The 13427-nt window shown below is 37.5% G+C and overlaps 1 protein-coding gene across 6 annotated transcripts in view; it reads left to right on the top strand.

Annotated features, from left to right (window-relative positions):
* The window catches only part of LOC141903109 (DNA polymerase lambda-like), a 168630-nt gene that overhangs the window by 35283 nt on the left and 119920 nt on the right, over window positions 1-13427 (top strand). For 5 of the 6 annotated variants that reach the window (XM_074791073.1, XM_074791076.1, XM_074791074.1 and 2 more), the window contains exon 2: window positions 10619-11197. In XM_074791073.1, the coding sequence (XP_074647174.1) occupies window positions 10658-11197 (540 nt within the window). In that variant the 5' untranslated portion in view covers window positions 10619-10657. Of the gene's footprint in view, window positions 1-333; window positions 434-10618; window positions 11198-13427 lie in introns of those variants that run through there. The other variant, XM_074791072.1, reaches the window with a different exon arrangement.

Genomic DNA, 13427 nt, shown 5'->3' with positions numbered 1-13427 from the left:
GTTACGGTATCTGGGTAAGCAAAGGAGTGAAAGGTGTCCACTTAATTCCACATACTCAAAAGGTTTTTAGATCTTCTAGAACGGGAAATTAACCGTTTTAAAAACAGTTAATTGCCAATAAAGTTTTGACATTTTCTGTTTTTAAACTAAATATTCAGTTCGGAATGTTTGAGGTTGAAATTTTTCCGAGATCTCAAAATTGTAGGAGATTCCCGTATGATAAAATATTCAACATTTATTTGTTCTAAAAATATATTATATGGCAATTTCAGAAAGTCAATAAATCATTGTTTGTCACTTTCTGGTGAGTATTTGTGCTGTCTCATCATCTAGGCCTCTCTGCATTCAAGGCTGGAATGATTGGATAGAGCAGTGAACAAAATCTAAGCCTATTGGAAAATATTGCCACATTCATCAGGAAGAAAATGAGCTGGTAGGACTAAAATGAGAATTTTGGAACTGTTTAATTGGCTTCATGGATTTTTATGCTAAATACAAAGAATTGCTAAATCACAGCCAATATCAAATTTTGTGTCATGCTTCCCAGAGCCCTTATAGTTTTCTGGACATATCTAAACCAAAACTAGCAGCCACGACGCAAGTCAAAATCAAAATGAATACATGTATAATTGTACGTTCTTCTAGATAGTAGAAAGGTAAACCACTTTGCCTATGGCTAATTATTAAGTCTTTAACCTTGGCAGGAGCTATTTCTCTCCTAGTACTGTACAGCAAAGGCAACTTGACGCAACCAAGTCCCCCTCTGGTACCAATTTGAACTTCCTGACAATTAGTTTGATTTTGACTGTAGGAAATGAATATTTTACCAGGATGAGCAGCACTAGTTTTTACGGAACAAGCTTTTTGGATCCCCACTTTACTTCCATCAGTAGCTTTCTGTCTGAAAATCAACTTTTCATGCATTGGGGCTATGTCAACAAAATCCTTTCTTGTCATTCTCATTACTTTAAAGGGATTTTTTACTCGAGCAGCCTCAACCAAACTGTACCAACCCTCAGGATTATAGACAGCAGGAACCTTTTTCTTTTCAATCATCCCAAAATCCCTATCACATCCAAGGAAGGTGTGGCCAGGGATGGGGAACTTGTGTTCAATAGATTCAAACGTCTTGGCCACATGTACAAGGTAGTAAAAGAAGGTAATGTTTTTATTTTTGTTTTGACCACCGCACGAGTCAGACTAAGCAATGAGGTGTTTCTTTTTCCCAACGTCAGTAAAATGCTCACTTCTAAAATATGCATTGAGAGAAGATAAGACCTTACATGACCCTCTACTCGCTATTTCTTCAGACCACATGTGCATCACAGCCCCTTTGCTATCATGCACACCTAAGTTGTAGGTCCAAAGTTGACGTGAGTAAAAGGTTACACTGTTATTGATATGAGGGGTAGGCAAGGCTTGTTGAAGATCAAATGCACAAATGCAATAGTCCAAATAGCGTCATCAGATTTGGACTCCTCAAAATCAGATTTCACCTGGCTTTGAGCAGCCTCAGCTTTTCTTAGATGCAATGCTGCTTTACACATTTGTTTATGTTCACTGTCTACAGCTATATTGTAGGTAAAGGTGATATTTCTATTTTTGCTTCCATCTGTTTTTTTATTCTTTGTTTCATAATGCCTCTTCGGTTTTGAGAATTTAATACAGGATGCTAAGTATAATCTCTGAGCAGAGTAATCAGTGAGCTGTAATAAAGCTGATCGTGGAGGTTCTTCCTTACCTCAGCACTAATATTAGTGAAACGTTTTTTTGCACAATTACAGGGTGGTCCCTCCCTGATTTCTCTGTGGAGGCAACCCTTAGTGTCCATATATTCTTCACCTTTCAAACGTTTGTTCTTCCTTATGTTTCTTTTCCATGAAGCCGGATCCCGTTTCCTTCGTCTACCTCTTGCGGGTGATTCACCAACCAGAGGAATTGATTCTCTTTGTGGAGACTCCTCTACAAAATTAAGATGGTGGTTTCAATCTTAACTTCATTGTATAGAAGCAAAAGATAAACCGAACATTTGGTAGCTACATACATGTATAAAAGCAATCTGATATTCAAAACAAGATCTGACATTTTCTTTGTTCCACTTGTCTGTTCTGCAACCTGATATTGTCTAGCTATTTACTTGCTATTTTAATTTTATTTTAAAGTGTACATATTTACTCATATTTACTATATTTACTATATTACTCATATTTTCTATAGCCTTTTTCTATTTACACATATTTTACGCGTATTTACTCAAATATCCTATGATATTAAGCATTCTGAGAAGACAAAGTCAGTTTCATTTTTTTTTCTAGTTTACTCCAGACACTCAGCACTTGCTTATGATCCTGTAAAGATCAAGCTTCAGGTCTGATAATGGTGAAATGCCATGACAGCCTTTTATTTTCCACACCTGCCTGAAGCCTTACTTAGTCAAATGATCAGATACAACAGGTTTCTCTGTTGCTGTAAATTGGATAATATTTGATTTTCTAAGAGCAATTTGGTTGCACGTTCTTACCAAGGTTATTATTTTCGTCCTGATTTTCCTCTCCAGCTTCACTTGAACTTTGTGTGTCCATTTCATCGCTACTTGGCTTGTAAACATCACCACCCTCAAATCAACAGATGTGTCATCTTCGTTAGCACTGCTGTTTTCATCAGGCTTCAGGCTTGCCACCATCTTCTGTATATGAGGAAATTGCGGAGCATTTAGTTTTGTAGTTTTATGTAGTTTTTTTATCAGTGCAGAGCACCTCTATGTTTAACATGATATAGACATGCCAATACTTATGGATTTTCAAAAAAGTGGGTGCTGTACACCCTCGTGCCATTGACATTTACATTGCAGAAAGGCCTCTCAACAATTTCTGCTACCTGTATGTATTTAATTAACCCGAGGATTTCTTTTTATTTAATAAAATAAAACAATAAATCCTGAACTTATAAACTCTACCTGCAATAACCCAATAACCCGCATCTGAACTACACAAAATGGCCCTTATATCTATATTTTGGATGTTTTATGGTCAGTCAAAGTAATCTGTGTATTATAGAGAATATAACTACTGAACTTACCTCTCTCAATCTCCCTTAAAGGGCAAATGCCATCAAAATTGTACTTTCCGTGATTTCTTAACCAGAAGAAACTATAACGACCTGAGATGTTACTTATTGAAAAAAGGAGCAGGAATTAGCCGTAATATTTAGCGGAATAGTCATCTATTTATTCTTCACTCTGTGCGTATAGTTCATATTCAACCCGCGGGTGGCGCTATTTATGATGTTAACTATGACAATCAACACAAGCACTAGTATGCGTAGCCTATGTATAATATATGATAAAATAAACACCATTTGTTCACCGTATTCACTGACCTACAGCGCTACTCACTTATATACGATTATCATGTCATATACAACGGTAGCAACACTATACAATGGTAACAGTTTATTAATTCATATCACTACCAAAACGATAAAATATTGCATGAAATGTCGAGTGAAATGACTGGAAGCCGCGAGCGTTTGTCAGAGATTACGTCAGAAACATGCACCTGCTAAGATAAACAATAACAGTGAGCACGTGCATAAATCGCCGATTTAAAAGTCATATTTCTCAGTAATGGCTGAACTAAAATTCAAACCAGTTCCATATTTGAGATTTGTGAATACATCACATTTGAAAATGAATTTTACACAATATTATATTTTGATGGCATATGCTCTTTAAAACATCCTTAAAGGACAAAGATCTTGCTGCTGAGCAAGACCTTTTCATGGGCGCGACCGTCTTGAAATTGTGGGTTATCTGCTTTTTGCATAGAAATTGACAATAACCATTATCCTTTGAACAGCTAGTGACACCTATTGTACTTTGGTTGAACTAATATTGTTCTTACCATTTAAAAAAATGTACTTACCATTTAAAAAATGTACTATGATGCCTTAGGATTACTAGAGTGCACTGAACTCACTTTTGATTCTCAAGTGGGTTATCTGGTTCTTGTAATAATAATAATAATTTATTGAGCCTAAAATCCATATAAAATATTCTCATTGGCTTTACAATATAGAAACACAAATATAAAACATAAAGATAGAAAAAACAATTTACATCATTAGTTAAAAGCTTTAGTGAACAAATGGGTTTTAAGTTGCGATTTAAAAACGTCATTAGAAGGACTAGATTTAATTGCATCTGGTAAGGAGTTCCGAAGTAGTGGGGCGGAGTAAAAAAAGGCCCTGTGACCCGCAGAGACTAGATTGACACGAGGGATGACTAGAAGTGATTGACTGTTTGATCTTAACACTCTAGAGGATGCCTTGTATTGCACTAATGATTTCAAATATTGTGGGGCCTGACCATTCAAGGATTTATAAGTAAGAATCAAGATTTTAAATTGGATGCGGTATTTGATTGGAAGCCAATGCGGATCATATAGAATCGGTGTTATGTGACAAAATGTGACAAAAGAGTTTCGAGTCAGGATCCGGGCAGCAGAATTTTGAACATGTAATTTATCTAGAATGTTGTCAAGGAGGCCAAAGAGTAAAGAGTTGCAATAGTCAAGGCGAGTTGTCACAAAAGCGTGAATAAGGCGTTCAGCAATTCCTTGATTCAAAAACTGTCTGATCTTACTAATGTTTCTAAGGTGATAGAAAGCTACAGAGCATAAGTGGTTTACATGTTTTACCATGGACATGTTCTGATAAAAAATGACGCCGAGATTACGTGTATGGTGCCACATTACTTGTATGGTGCCACAGAACTGTAATCCAATTATACTTGTCTTTGTGTACCGACAATACAGATGGCGCAACTATTAGATTTCTGGGCAAAGTTACCCAATCTTGGGTGGTCATCACACTACCATTTTCACTGATTGGACTTCGGAGGATCCATCTTACAACTTTCTCAGACCATGGAACTTCAAAAGCTTCGGATGGGTTGACCACTGCTTCCTCCAGACTACACAACAGATCCATATGAGTCTTCCACAGAAATAATTCACCATGATGGGCCCTCAACTGCCTCAAAAGATTAGTCCTGATTATAACAGGAACGCTGCGTTGGTCATGCGTGGTGGGTACTACAAGACACAATACCCAGTTACTCTGCTGCCCAAAATTAACTTCAACTTCAGTGAACCCCAAGTTCGGCAACCGATGTTCTCCCGCAGTCGTGACCTCCATTGACTCCTCCTTCCTTTAACTTGAATTTCCAACTCATAACAGCAAATTGCCCAGAAACCGTCGAGATCATACCTCCATAAATAGATGAGTGACGCACACTGACGGCCATTCATGCCCACCACAACTTCTCTGGCAGGCCCCTGTATTCCCTTTAGGAGTTCATAAATGTATGAGTGACGTACACTGACAGCCATTCATGCCCACCACAACTTCACTGGCAGGCCCCTGTATTCCCTTTAGGAGTTGCTGTTTGTTTACGGTCTTGGTTTTGGACGTCGCTGCTGGGGGCATGGTTGTCCCTCTCCATGGCCCTTGGACGGTTTCCCGATCCTTCCACTAGACGACTAAACAGTTTGCCTGGGCAGTCTCTATTACAGTGTGTCCCGATCTTCCCACATTTAAAACATCGATATGTTGGTGGTGTAGTAGGATTTGGTGTCGACGGATAACTCCTCCACTCCAGCCACTCTCTGATAAAATGTTCGGGTTGATGACATTTAAAAAAATCTTTTTAGACATCTAATTCTCTTTCCACTTGATGCAATCTTGTCTCCATCTGAGATATCTGAACACCAACCCCTTCATTTCTTTGAGAACTTGATCCATTTTGGATTCTAAACTCCGATTTGCTACATTCATTTTTCAGTATTCTATAAAAGCTGGGAAGGATTCTGTGAGTTACTGCAGTAAAATGCACAGCAGCTTTTAACCATGGCATAGCAGTATAAATCTGACACGAATTCAATGCTAATTTTACGCAAATTCTCTGCTTTTTGGAAATTTTTTCAACGAAATGTATTTTCTTTCATAAATTGAGTGATTCTACACTCAAGGAATAATGTTTGTGTTTTAGTCACTGAAGTTTTGTAATGTTGGCTGCACTGTGCGGCTTTATTTTTAGCATTGGTTGACGTCTATGACGTCATGCCAATGCTAGTAAAATGGGACGAAAATAGTAGTACGAAATAATAGTGCCGACTTTTCTCATTTTCATAGTAACTTCAAATTGTCACCCCGTTCATGTAAATCAATAGAAACAGTTGAAAACAACTTAAAATAATGTTTCAATCATTCCCCACAACATGGCGTCGCCAGATTTCTGATTTAATTGTCTAAAAAGTTATTCTATCGCATTTTACTCGTTAGTTATCTGGTAGATGAGAGCGGGTTAAACAATCGCGTAGTGATATGTCCGCATTGACATTGACATAGTGTTTGAATATCACTGTTATTCCAACTATCAGTAGCCATGCGATTAATTAAGATTAATTTTCAGTGTCAGAATACTTATTTCTAAAGCAGTGGAACGGCAGGCCTACTTGTGACTGAAACCCGTAAGTTACCGTATTTTCCGGCCAATAAGCCGATTTTCTAGCCTCAGATTTTTACCCAAAATATCGTGATCGGCTTATTGGGCGGATACGATCTGACATAAAAAATCACTTCCTGATCTATGCCACTCTAATGCTCTCAATGATCGTCAAAATCAAGAAAAGTGGTCGATATTTATTTGAGGTCATTATTTACTACCAATTATAATCTATTTTGAACTATTTTATTTTTACTTTGATTGTTCCATCACCGCACAGCGGCAATGGTATACATTTATATAACGCGCGAGTTCATCGTACTACCACGTGTCAGTTCATACATTAGTATATATGCAAATCAGCAGTGAGCCGCGTACTGCGTGTATGGCTGTGTGTATAGTAATCAGCTGAGTGAGTCTATATATAGCACAGTCACTCGGCGATGATAGTATACACAGCACTCTCACACATCGGCGGGCGCTACTGTCAGCCTCTTAAATCGTCAATTAAGACGAACTAATTGACAAATCAGTGAATTAAAATCTCTGATGAAGGGCCTCGGCTTATTGGGCGAAGCTTTATGAAATCCATGTATTTTAGGCTAAAAAACTGCCCTCGGCTTATTGGCCGAGTCAGCTTATTGGCCGGAAAATACGGTATGTAATTGCGCGGGAACGCCTTTGCTTAAGTTAAAACCATTTCATGATGACACGAAACGGTAAAGGGTAAATGGTAGGCTACCACCATGATATGATATCACCAATAAGGACCTGCTCACTCATGAGGCGGTACCATTCCCTTACGCAACTCGGCAGACTCGCTTTGTAATGCGCGCTGGGAAAAATAACTCTTATCTTTTCCTTGCGTTGAACACCGCAACAGTGATTTAATTTACACGATGTTTGTCGTAAATTGCAACATTGCAATGGTTATTTGCCGCTGCTGTAGTTTTTCGGAATTCAATCGAGCGGCCTTGGTAGCTCAGTGAGATAAGGCATGATGCTGTTGAATCCAGTTCAATTCAATTCAATAGATTTATTTGCATAGAATACAATATGTAAACATATATACAATCTACACAGGCCTAGCAAAGCCAGAAAGGCCGCTTAACGCTAGCACCCATACAAAAAAATCAAACAAAGTACCGTAACAAAAATATACACAAATTATACAAATATGATTAACAAAATGACTCAGCAGAATGTGGATGCGTAATTATCATGTGATTGATTATTAATTATACGGTTTGGGGATTCAATAATCTTAAATAACAGTTATAACAGTTAATATTATTGCAAACAGTTAGGTTACTATAAGTGGAGATGAGATAGGTTTTTAACATACATTTAACGGATGATTTACTTAGAAGGTCGATAACGTTACTAATTGGTAATGTTCTCCATATATTAGTAAGATATTCTTTCGGTGATTTTGTTTTTTTTAAATGTGGGTTTGTAAGTGAAGAATAGTTGTGGTCAAGGTGAATGCTTTTAATGATTAGATAATTTGTTGAGAGAAGATCTGCAGTATAAAAGTTTTTGAAGTATTTTGGAGGGTTGTTTTTGAGTGTGTCATAGATGAAAAGAGTGGCTTTAAGTGTGTAGAGATCATTTATTTTGAGAAGATTAAGTTGTTTGAAGAGTGGTTCAGAGTGGGCAGTAAAGTTAGACTTAGTAATAATTCGAGTTATTTGTTTTTGAAGTAAAAGACATTTTTGCGTGTGTGGTGAGTGACCCCATGATAATATACCATAGTTTAAGTGAGGAAGGACAAGTGCATTGTAGATGAGGATGAGGTGATTTTTGATTTAGAATTTGACTGCATTTATAGATGATACCCAGGCCTTGTGAAATTCGTTTGTGAACTTTTTGCTATGTGGGGTTTCCAGTTAAGGTTTTCTTATAAAATAATGCCTAAAAAATTAATGTGATCTACTCTACTCATCTCTTTACCTTTAATAAACAGTTTTAGGGGATTTCTCAATGCATTACTAATGAAAGGCTTGACTAGAGTGGAATAGGATAAATTTTGTTTTTTTCATGTTGAGAGATAGTATATTAGCAAGTAACCAATCGTGAAGAGAGTCTAAATCCTTATTAACTTTTGTTAGAAGAGAATTTATGTCCCTGTCATACGCCAACCCTGAAGTGTCGTCCGCGAAAAGAACTAAGTCTAAGTTAGGTGTTGAAATGTACAAGTCATTGATATAGACGAGGAATAATAATGGCCCGAGGATAGAACCTTGAGGTACTCCACAAGAAATCTCAAGAACAGATGATTTAACTGATTGTGCCCCAGATGAGGCAGAACGTTTGCGGCTCAATCTGTGTCTCTTAGTCTTACGTTTCGTTTTATCGTACGATTCTGGCGACGAACTGAAACTAGGGCTTAAACTGGCCCTACGAACCCGTTTATTAGAACATGCCGATTGAACTGTTGAACGCAAGTCATTATCACTTTACGCATCGGATTCATAGTCAAAATCTGACCCTCCGGCGGAGAAAGCATCCGAAAGCTCGACTTCCGGAGATGATCGCGATCTCCGTGATCGGCTGCGAGATGGATTTCCGTGAACTGCCCCCTTTCCTGTACCACTTGTACCGGGGCTAGGACCTTCTGGTCGGTCAGCGGACACTCTATCAGGGTCCTGCATTATCGGGAGTCAAAAAAATCTTCTACTCGTTAAACACGTGTATATTTCGCAAAGCAGCGAGAAATGATGGCGGTTGGGTAGCGGTAAAATGAAAACTTGGTTTCGTGGAGGACGAAACGTCGTTTTACTCGCTGCTTAATAGCTTATTCTCGAGAATAATTCATTATTACATCTATTTAGCGTTTAGGAATTTAAATCATAGCCGGTATTTGTTTTGATTTCTAGAAAAAAAGGTCTGTATATGTTTGTATTTTTGTATATGTTTGACATTTTGTGGATGGATGTATTCTGACTTGTGAAATTGCGGTCAATCTAATACTGCTTGCTAGTGCATTTGTATATACGCGTGTCAGCAGTCAGCCGCATGTGCGAATATAGGTTACAGTATATGGCTGTGTGTGTTAGTAATCACCTGAACGAGGCTAAATATGGCACAGTGACTCGGCAATGATAGTATACACAGCACTCTCACACATCCGCCGGTGCATATTGTAAGCTTCATACATCTTCAATCCAAATTAATTTATATTTAGTATAATATTTTTGACAATATATGTGCACTCAATTGTTTAATGGTGAGCCACAGGGCCATTGGACCTTTGTTATCATTCTTGAGATCGATGTAGGTCCGTTGAGAAAATGATAGGGGGTGGGGGGGTTAGGGTCTTGGGGAAAAGTTGATGTTAGATCGTAGCGTGTTTAAAGAACAGACCGTAAAAGCCTCTCATAAAACCGGTGCTACGATCTCTGAAATCTTTTTTTACAACATCATTGCGAAACACCGCTGTTATCTAGAACCACTGTGCACATCAATAATATATATACATGCAATAGTGCCGCGGGGGAAATCTATATTTAGAATATGTAGTCGCACGCTTTAATTCATTCAACAAAGCATAGCCTACGTGCTCATTAAAAGTAGTCCTTGTTTTTATTCAGGAGCAATAAGCTTCGCTTGAGTGATAGATTGGAAAGTTATAGATAGGGGCTCCTCTTGCGACTCTTTTTTATTGACAAGTTCTTTTAACTATGAACATGTTATAGTGATTTGGATATCGTCGGAGCCATTCTTTTCGTGTACTCAAGACATAAACAACGAATGATCAACCATATGGCTGCAGTATATTTTGTCATTGGAAAATGGGCTTCAGATGCACCATCGACTCCTTAAAATTTCAAAATTTTCTTGGGGGGCTCCCACTCCCCCCTTTTGGGGCTTCGCACCTTCGGTGCTTGCAGCTGCTAGTTAGCCTCTAATACTTTATTTCAAAATTTTTCGCTATTTTTAAACGCCTCTCTTTTCATCCCTGGGTACTGCTTATAGGATGATATAGCAATAATATAGAATGCAATGTATTTGTACTACCAATTTGTGGTTTTCATTCTTTTCACCTCATTTGTATCAATGCACTTTGAGTTCACAATTATACATTCAATTTCACGACTATTATAATTTTAGGTGACGACCATTATAACAAAGCAATTAGACTCTGATGCGATGGCATCCTCTGACTGCAAACGTATAAAGTTGACACCCACTCCTGAATCAAGAGGACTGTTACAAGACTACTGTTTCTACCTGTTGCCAGCTGGGAGCCTCAGTAAATCTAGACGAGAATTGTTTGGTCAACAAATAAAGAAACACTGTGGTCGTTGTAGTGATACACTAGGCTCAACTGTTACACATTTGATTGTTGATGAAAAATTTAACTGGGAAAAGATTTGCAAAATACTAAAATCCACTCCAGCCCAAAGTGTCAAAGTTGTTCAATGTATGTGGTTGAGTGAATGCCTACGGACAAATGAATTATTGCCTTGTGATGCATATGAATTGAAGGCACTACCACCTGTAAAGGATCAAGCTGTCATTTCTGAAGAGCAGACAGAAGAAGATATTGGTGGTGTTTGGAAACGTGAACATACAAACCAGTTATATACAGCGCAAGAAGATGATGACAGTGATTACGTAGCAAGTGATGATGAGGAAGATACTTCATTGCAACAATCTCTAGAATCAGCACCTCGCAAACATATCCTGGTATGTGTCAATTTGATGTGCTTACCCTTGTAGAAACTCTGTAGGTGATGCCCCCTTTGTGGTGACCCCAGTTCAGACAAGATGTTAGCCTACCATGTACATGGTAGTGGGTAACTTGTGGTAATCAGATTATACCTTTGAAGTAGCCTATTAAAATGGATACAAATTTGTGTAGACATATTGTTGAACCATATAGACTTATTTCATTGTAGTTTACTAGAGCTGTCATCTTCTTTAGTTCTTTACACTAAGGTTATTCCAAACATTCATGAGTGTATACCGACCCCTTTCATCATTAAGGAGCAAATCCAATCAAATAAAATATCTTATAAGGTTTTTTCAAATGCTCACTGTTATCATTAAAGGCCGACTTAAAGGAAGGTCCAAATACCCACCGGTTGGTACTTGAGATTTGCAGTACTGGCCACATCCCACTATCAACTAGCAAGCGGTAGTTTGTTTATAATGTTAACTGGAACAAATCTGGCTCACACCAGCATCAATCACACAGTATTACAGTGACAAATAAAAAAAAAAAAATTTTCCTTTATGTTTGATATCATTTTGATCATAGTAATCTTCTGAATTCAAATTCACTGACTTCGTAGATGTTTTTTGATGAGAATTCCGCCAGTAATAATGATTTGAACTTAAAATCTGTATTTTCAATTTATTCAATTTTTGTTTCGATTTTGATGAAATTTTCACACATTGTTACTGATAAGGAGTTTAGATGATATATAAATTTTCAGTTTGATACAAGTATAAAAGTATTCTAATCCCCAAAAGAGAGCTGCAACTGTTTTGTTTATATAGGTTTATGACTACAGGTGCTCTATGTGGTGAGATGGATAACTCCTCCCAGCTTGTCATTCAAAGATTTGAAAATTTGAAGAATGCTCTAATAAGTAAATTGCTTATTTATGCATGAAGGAGGGCTTCAACTAAATTTCAAGCCATAGATATGACTATATTACATGTCTACACATATCCCTGACAAAAATGAGGGTCCGAATCGGTTAACTGACAGAGATATGAGGGAAATACCAGTCTCAATGGCTGGAGCTCTTGACTGCGCCATGGGTTCAGAGATACTGCCATGTCTGACAGATGGGCCTTTTATACTCAAAGTCGGCCTTTAATGTAAGCAGGTGCGCATTTCTGACCTCATATCTGACAAATGCTCACTGCTCCTAGTCATTTCACTAGACATTTCATTGGGTATTTTATCATTTTGTAGGTGGACAAATTTTTTTGGATGAAAATATCAACATGTTTTAACTTTTCTTGACATCTTGATATTTGATTGTTGTTAGCACTGACATTAAGCATCTCCTCGCATGGAATTGGAATCACCTAGTTCTTTGTTCTTGCCACCAGGGGAGTTAAATATTGAATAATATACAATTTGTCTATTCATATTGGTACTCATGCATATTTTATACCTCAATCATTGCAAATATCTTGCTCATAATATGTTCTATAATTGTGGTGAGTTTGAAGGTCATTAGTTTTTGCATATGGTGACCAGAGGGCATTGAATAATACAAGAACTTAGTACTAAGTATTTCTATATTATATTGTTACCTTTGCTTATTCTCTTACCACATTCGGTTGCGAAGTTGTAGCTCATAACATGTTCTATGATTATTGTGAGTTTCAACGTCATTGGTTATTCTATACGGCCACCAGGGGGTGTTGATTTATACAATAACTTAGTTTTTCGAAATTATATTATTACCTATGCATATTTTTATTACCTCAATCAATTGCAAAGTTGCTCATGACAAGTTCTATGATTGTGGTCAGTTTCAAGGTAATTGGTTATTATATGGTCACCAGGGGCATTGAATATCAAAATTGTTAGATTGTTGATCATTTAAACCACTTTCTAAGTGGGAATGGTGTCCCTGGATCACTAGTTTTTGGTTAACGTATGTTATGGCTGTTGGTTGGCAGTCTGCTAAGAGATTGCGGCACAAAATTTAGTGGAATACTTACTGGGTTGTCTTTTATCATGAAGCAAGAAGAATTGATACGCGGAGGTCACGCCGGTAAGCTTCGAACGGATGATGCAATATTTTTTGAGAAAAACGCAAAAAACATCGAAAATTCTTCGCTTTCAATAAGTTACTTGTGTTGACCTATATTTGTGTTTCCGACGTGAATACGGGAAATTCTTGGTATGCCGTGCTTAGTTCGCTTATAGTTTTTTCGTGTGTGAGGATTA

This window comes from Tubulanus polymorphus, chromosome 4, assembly GCF_964204645.1.
Source record: "Tubulanus polymorphus chromosome 4, tnTubPoly1.2, whole genome shotgun sequence".
Taxonomy (NCBI): Eukaryota; Metazoa; Nemertea; class Palaeonemertea; order Tubulaniformes; family Tubulanidae; genus Tubulanus; species Tubulanus polymorphus.
The sequence above is the reverse complement of the archived record's forward strand: the minus strand, read 5'-3'. Positions and strand labels throughout refer to the sequence as shown.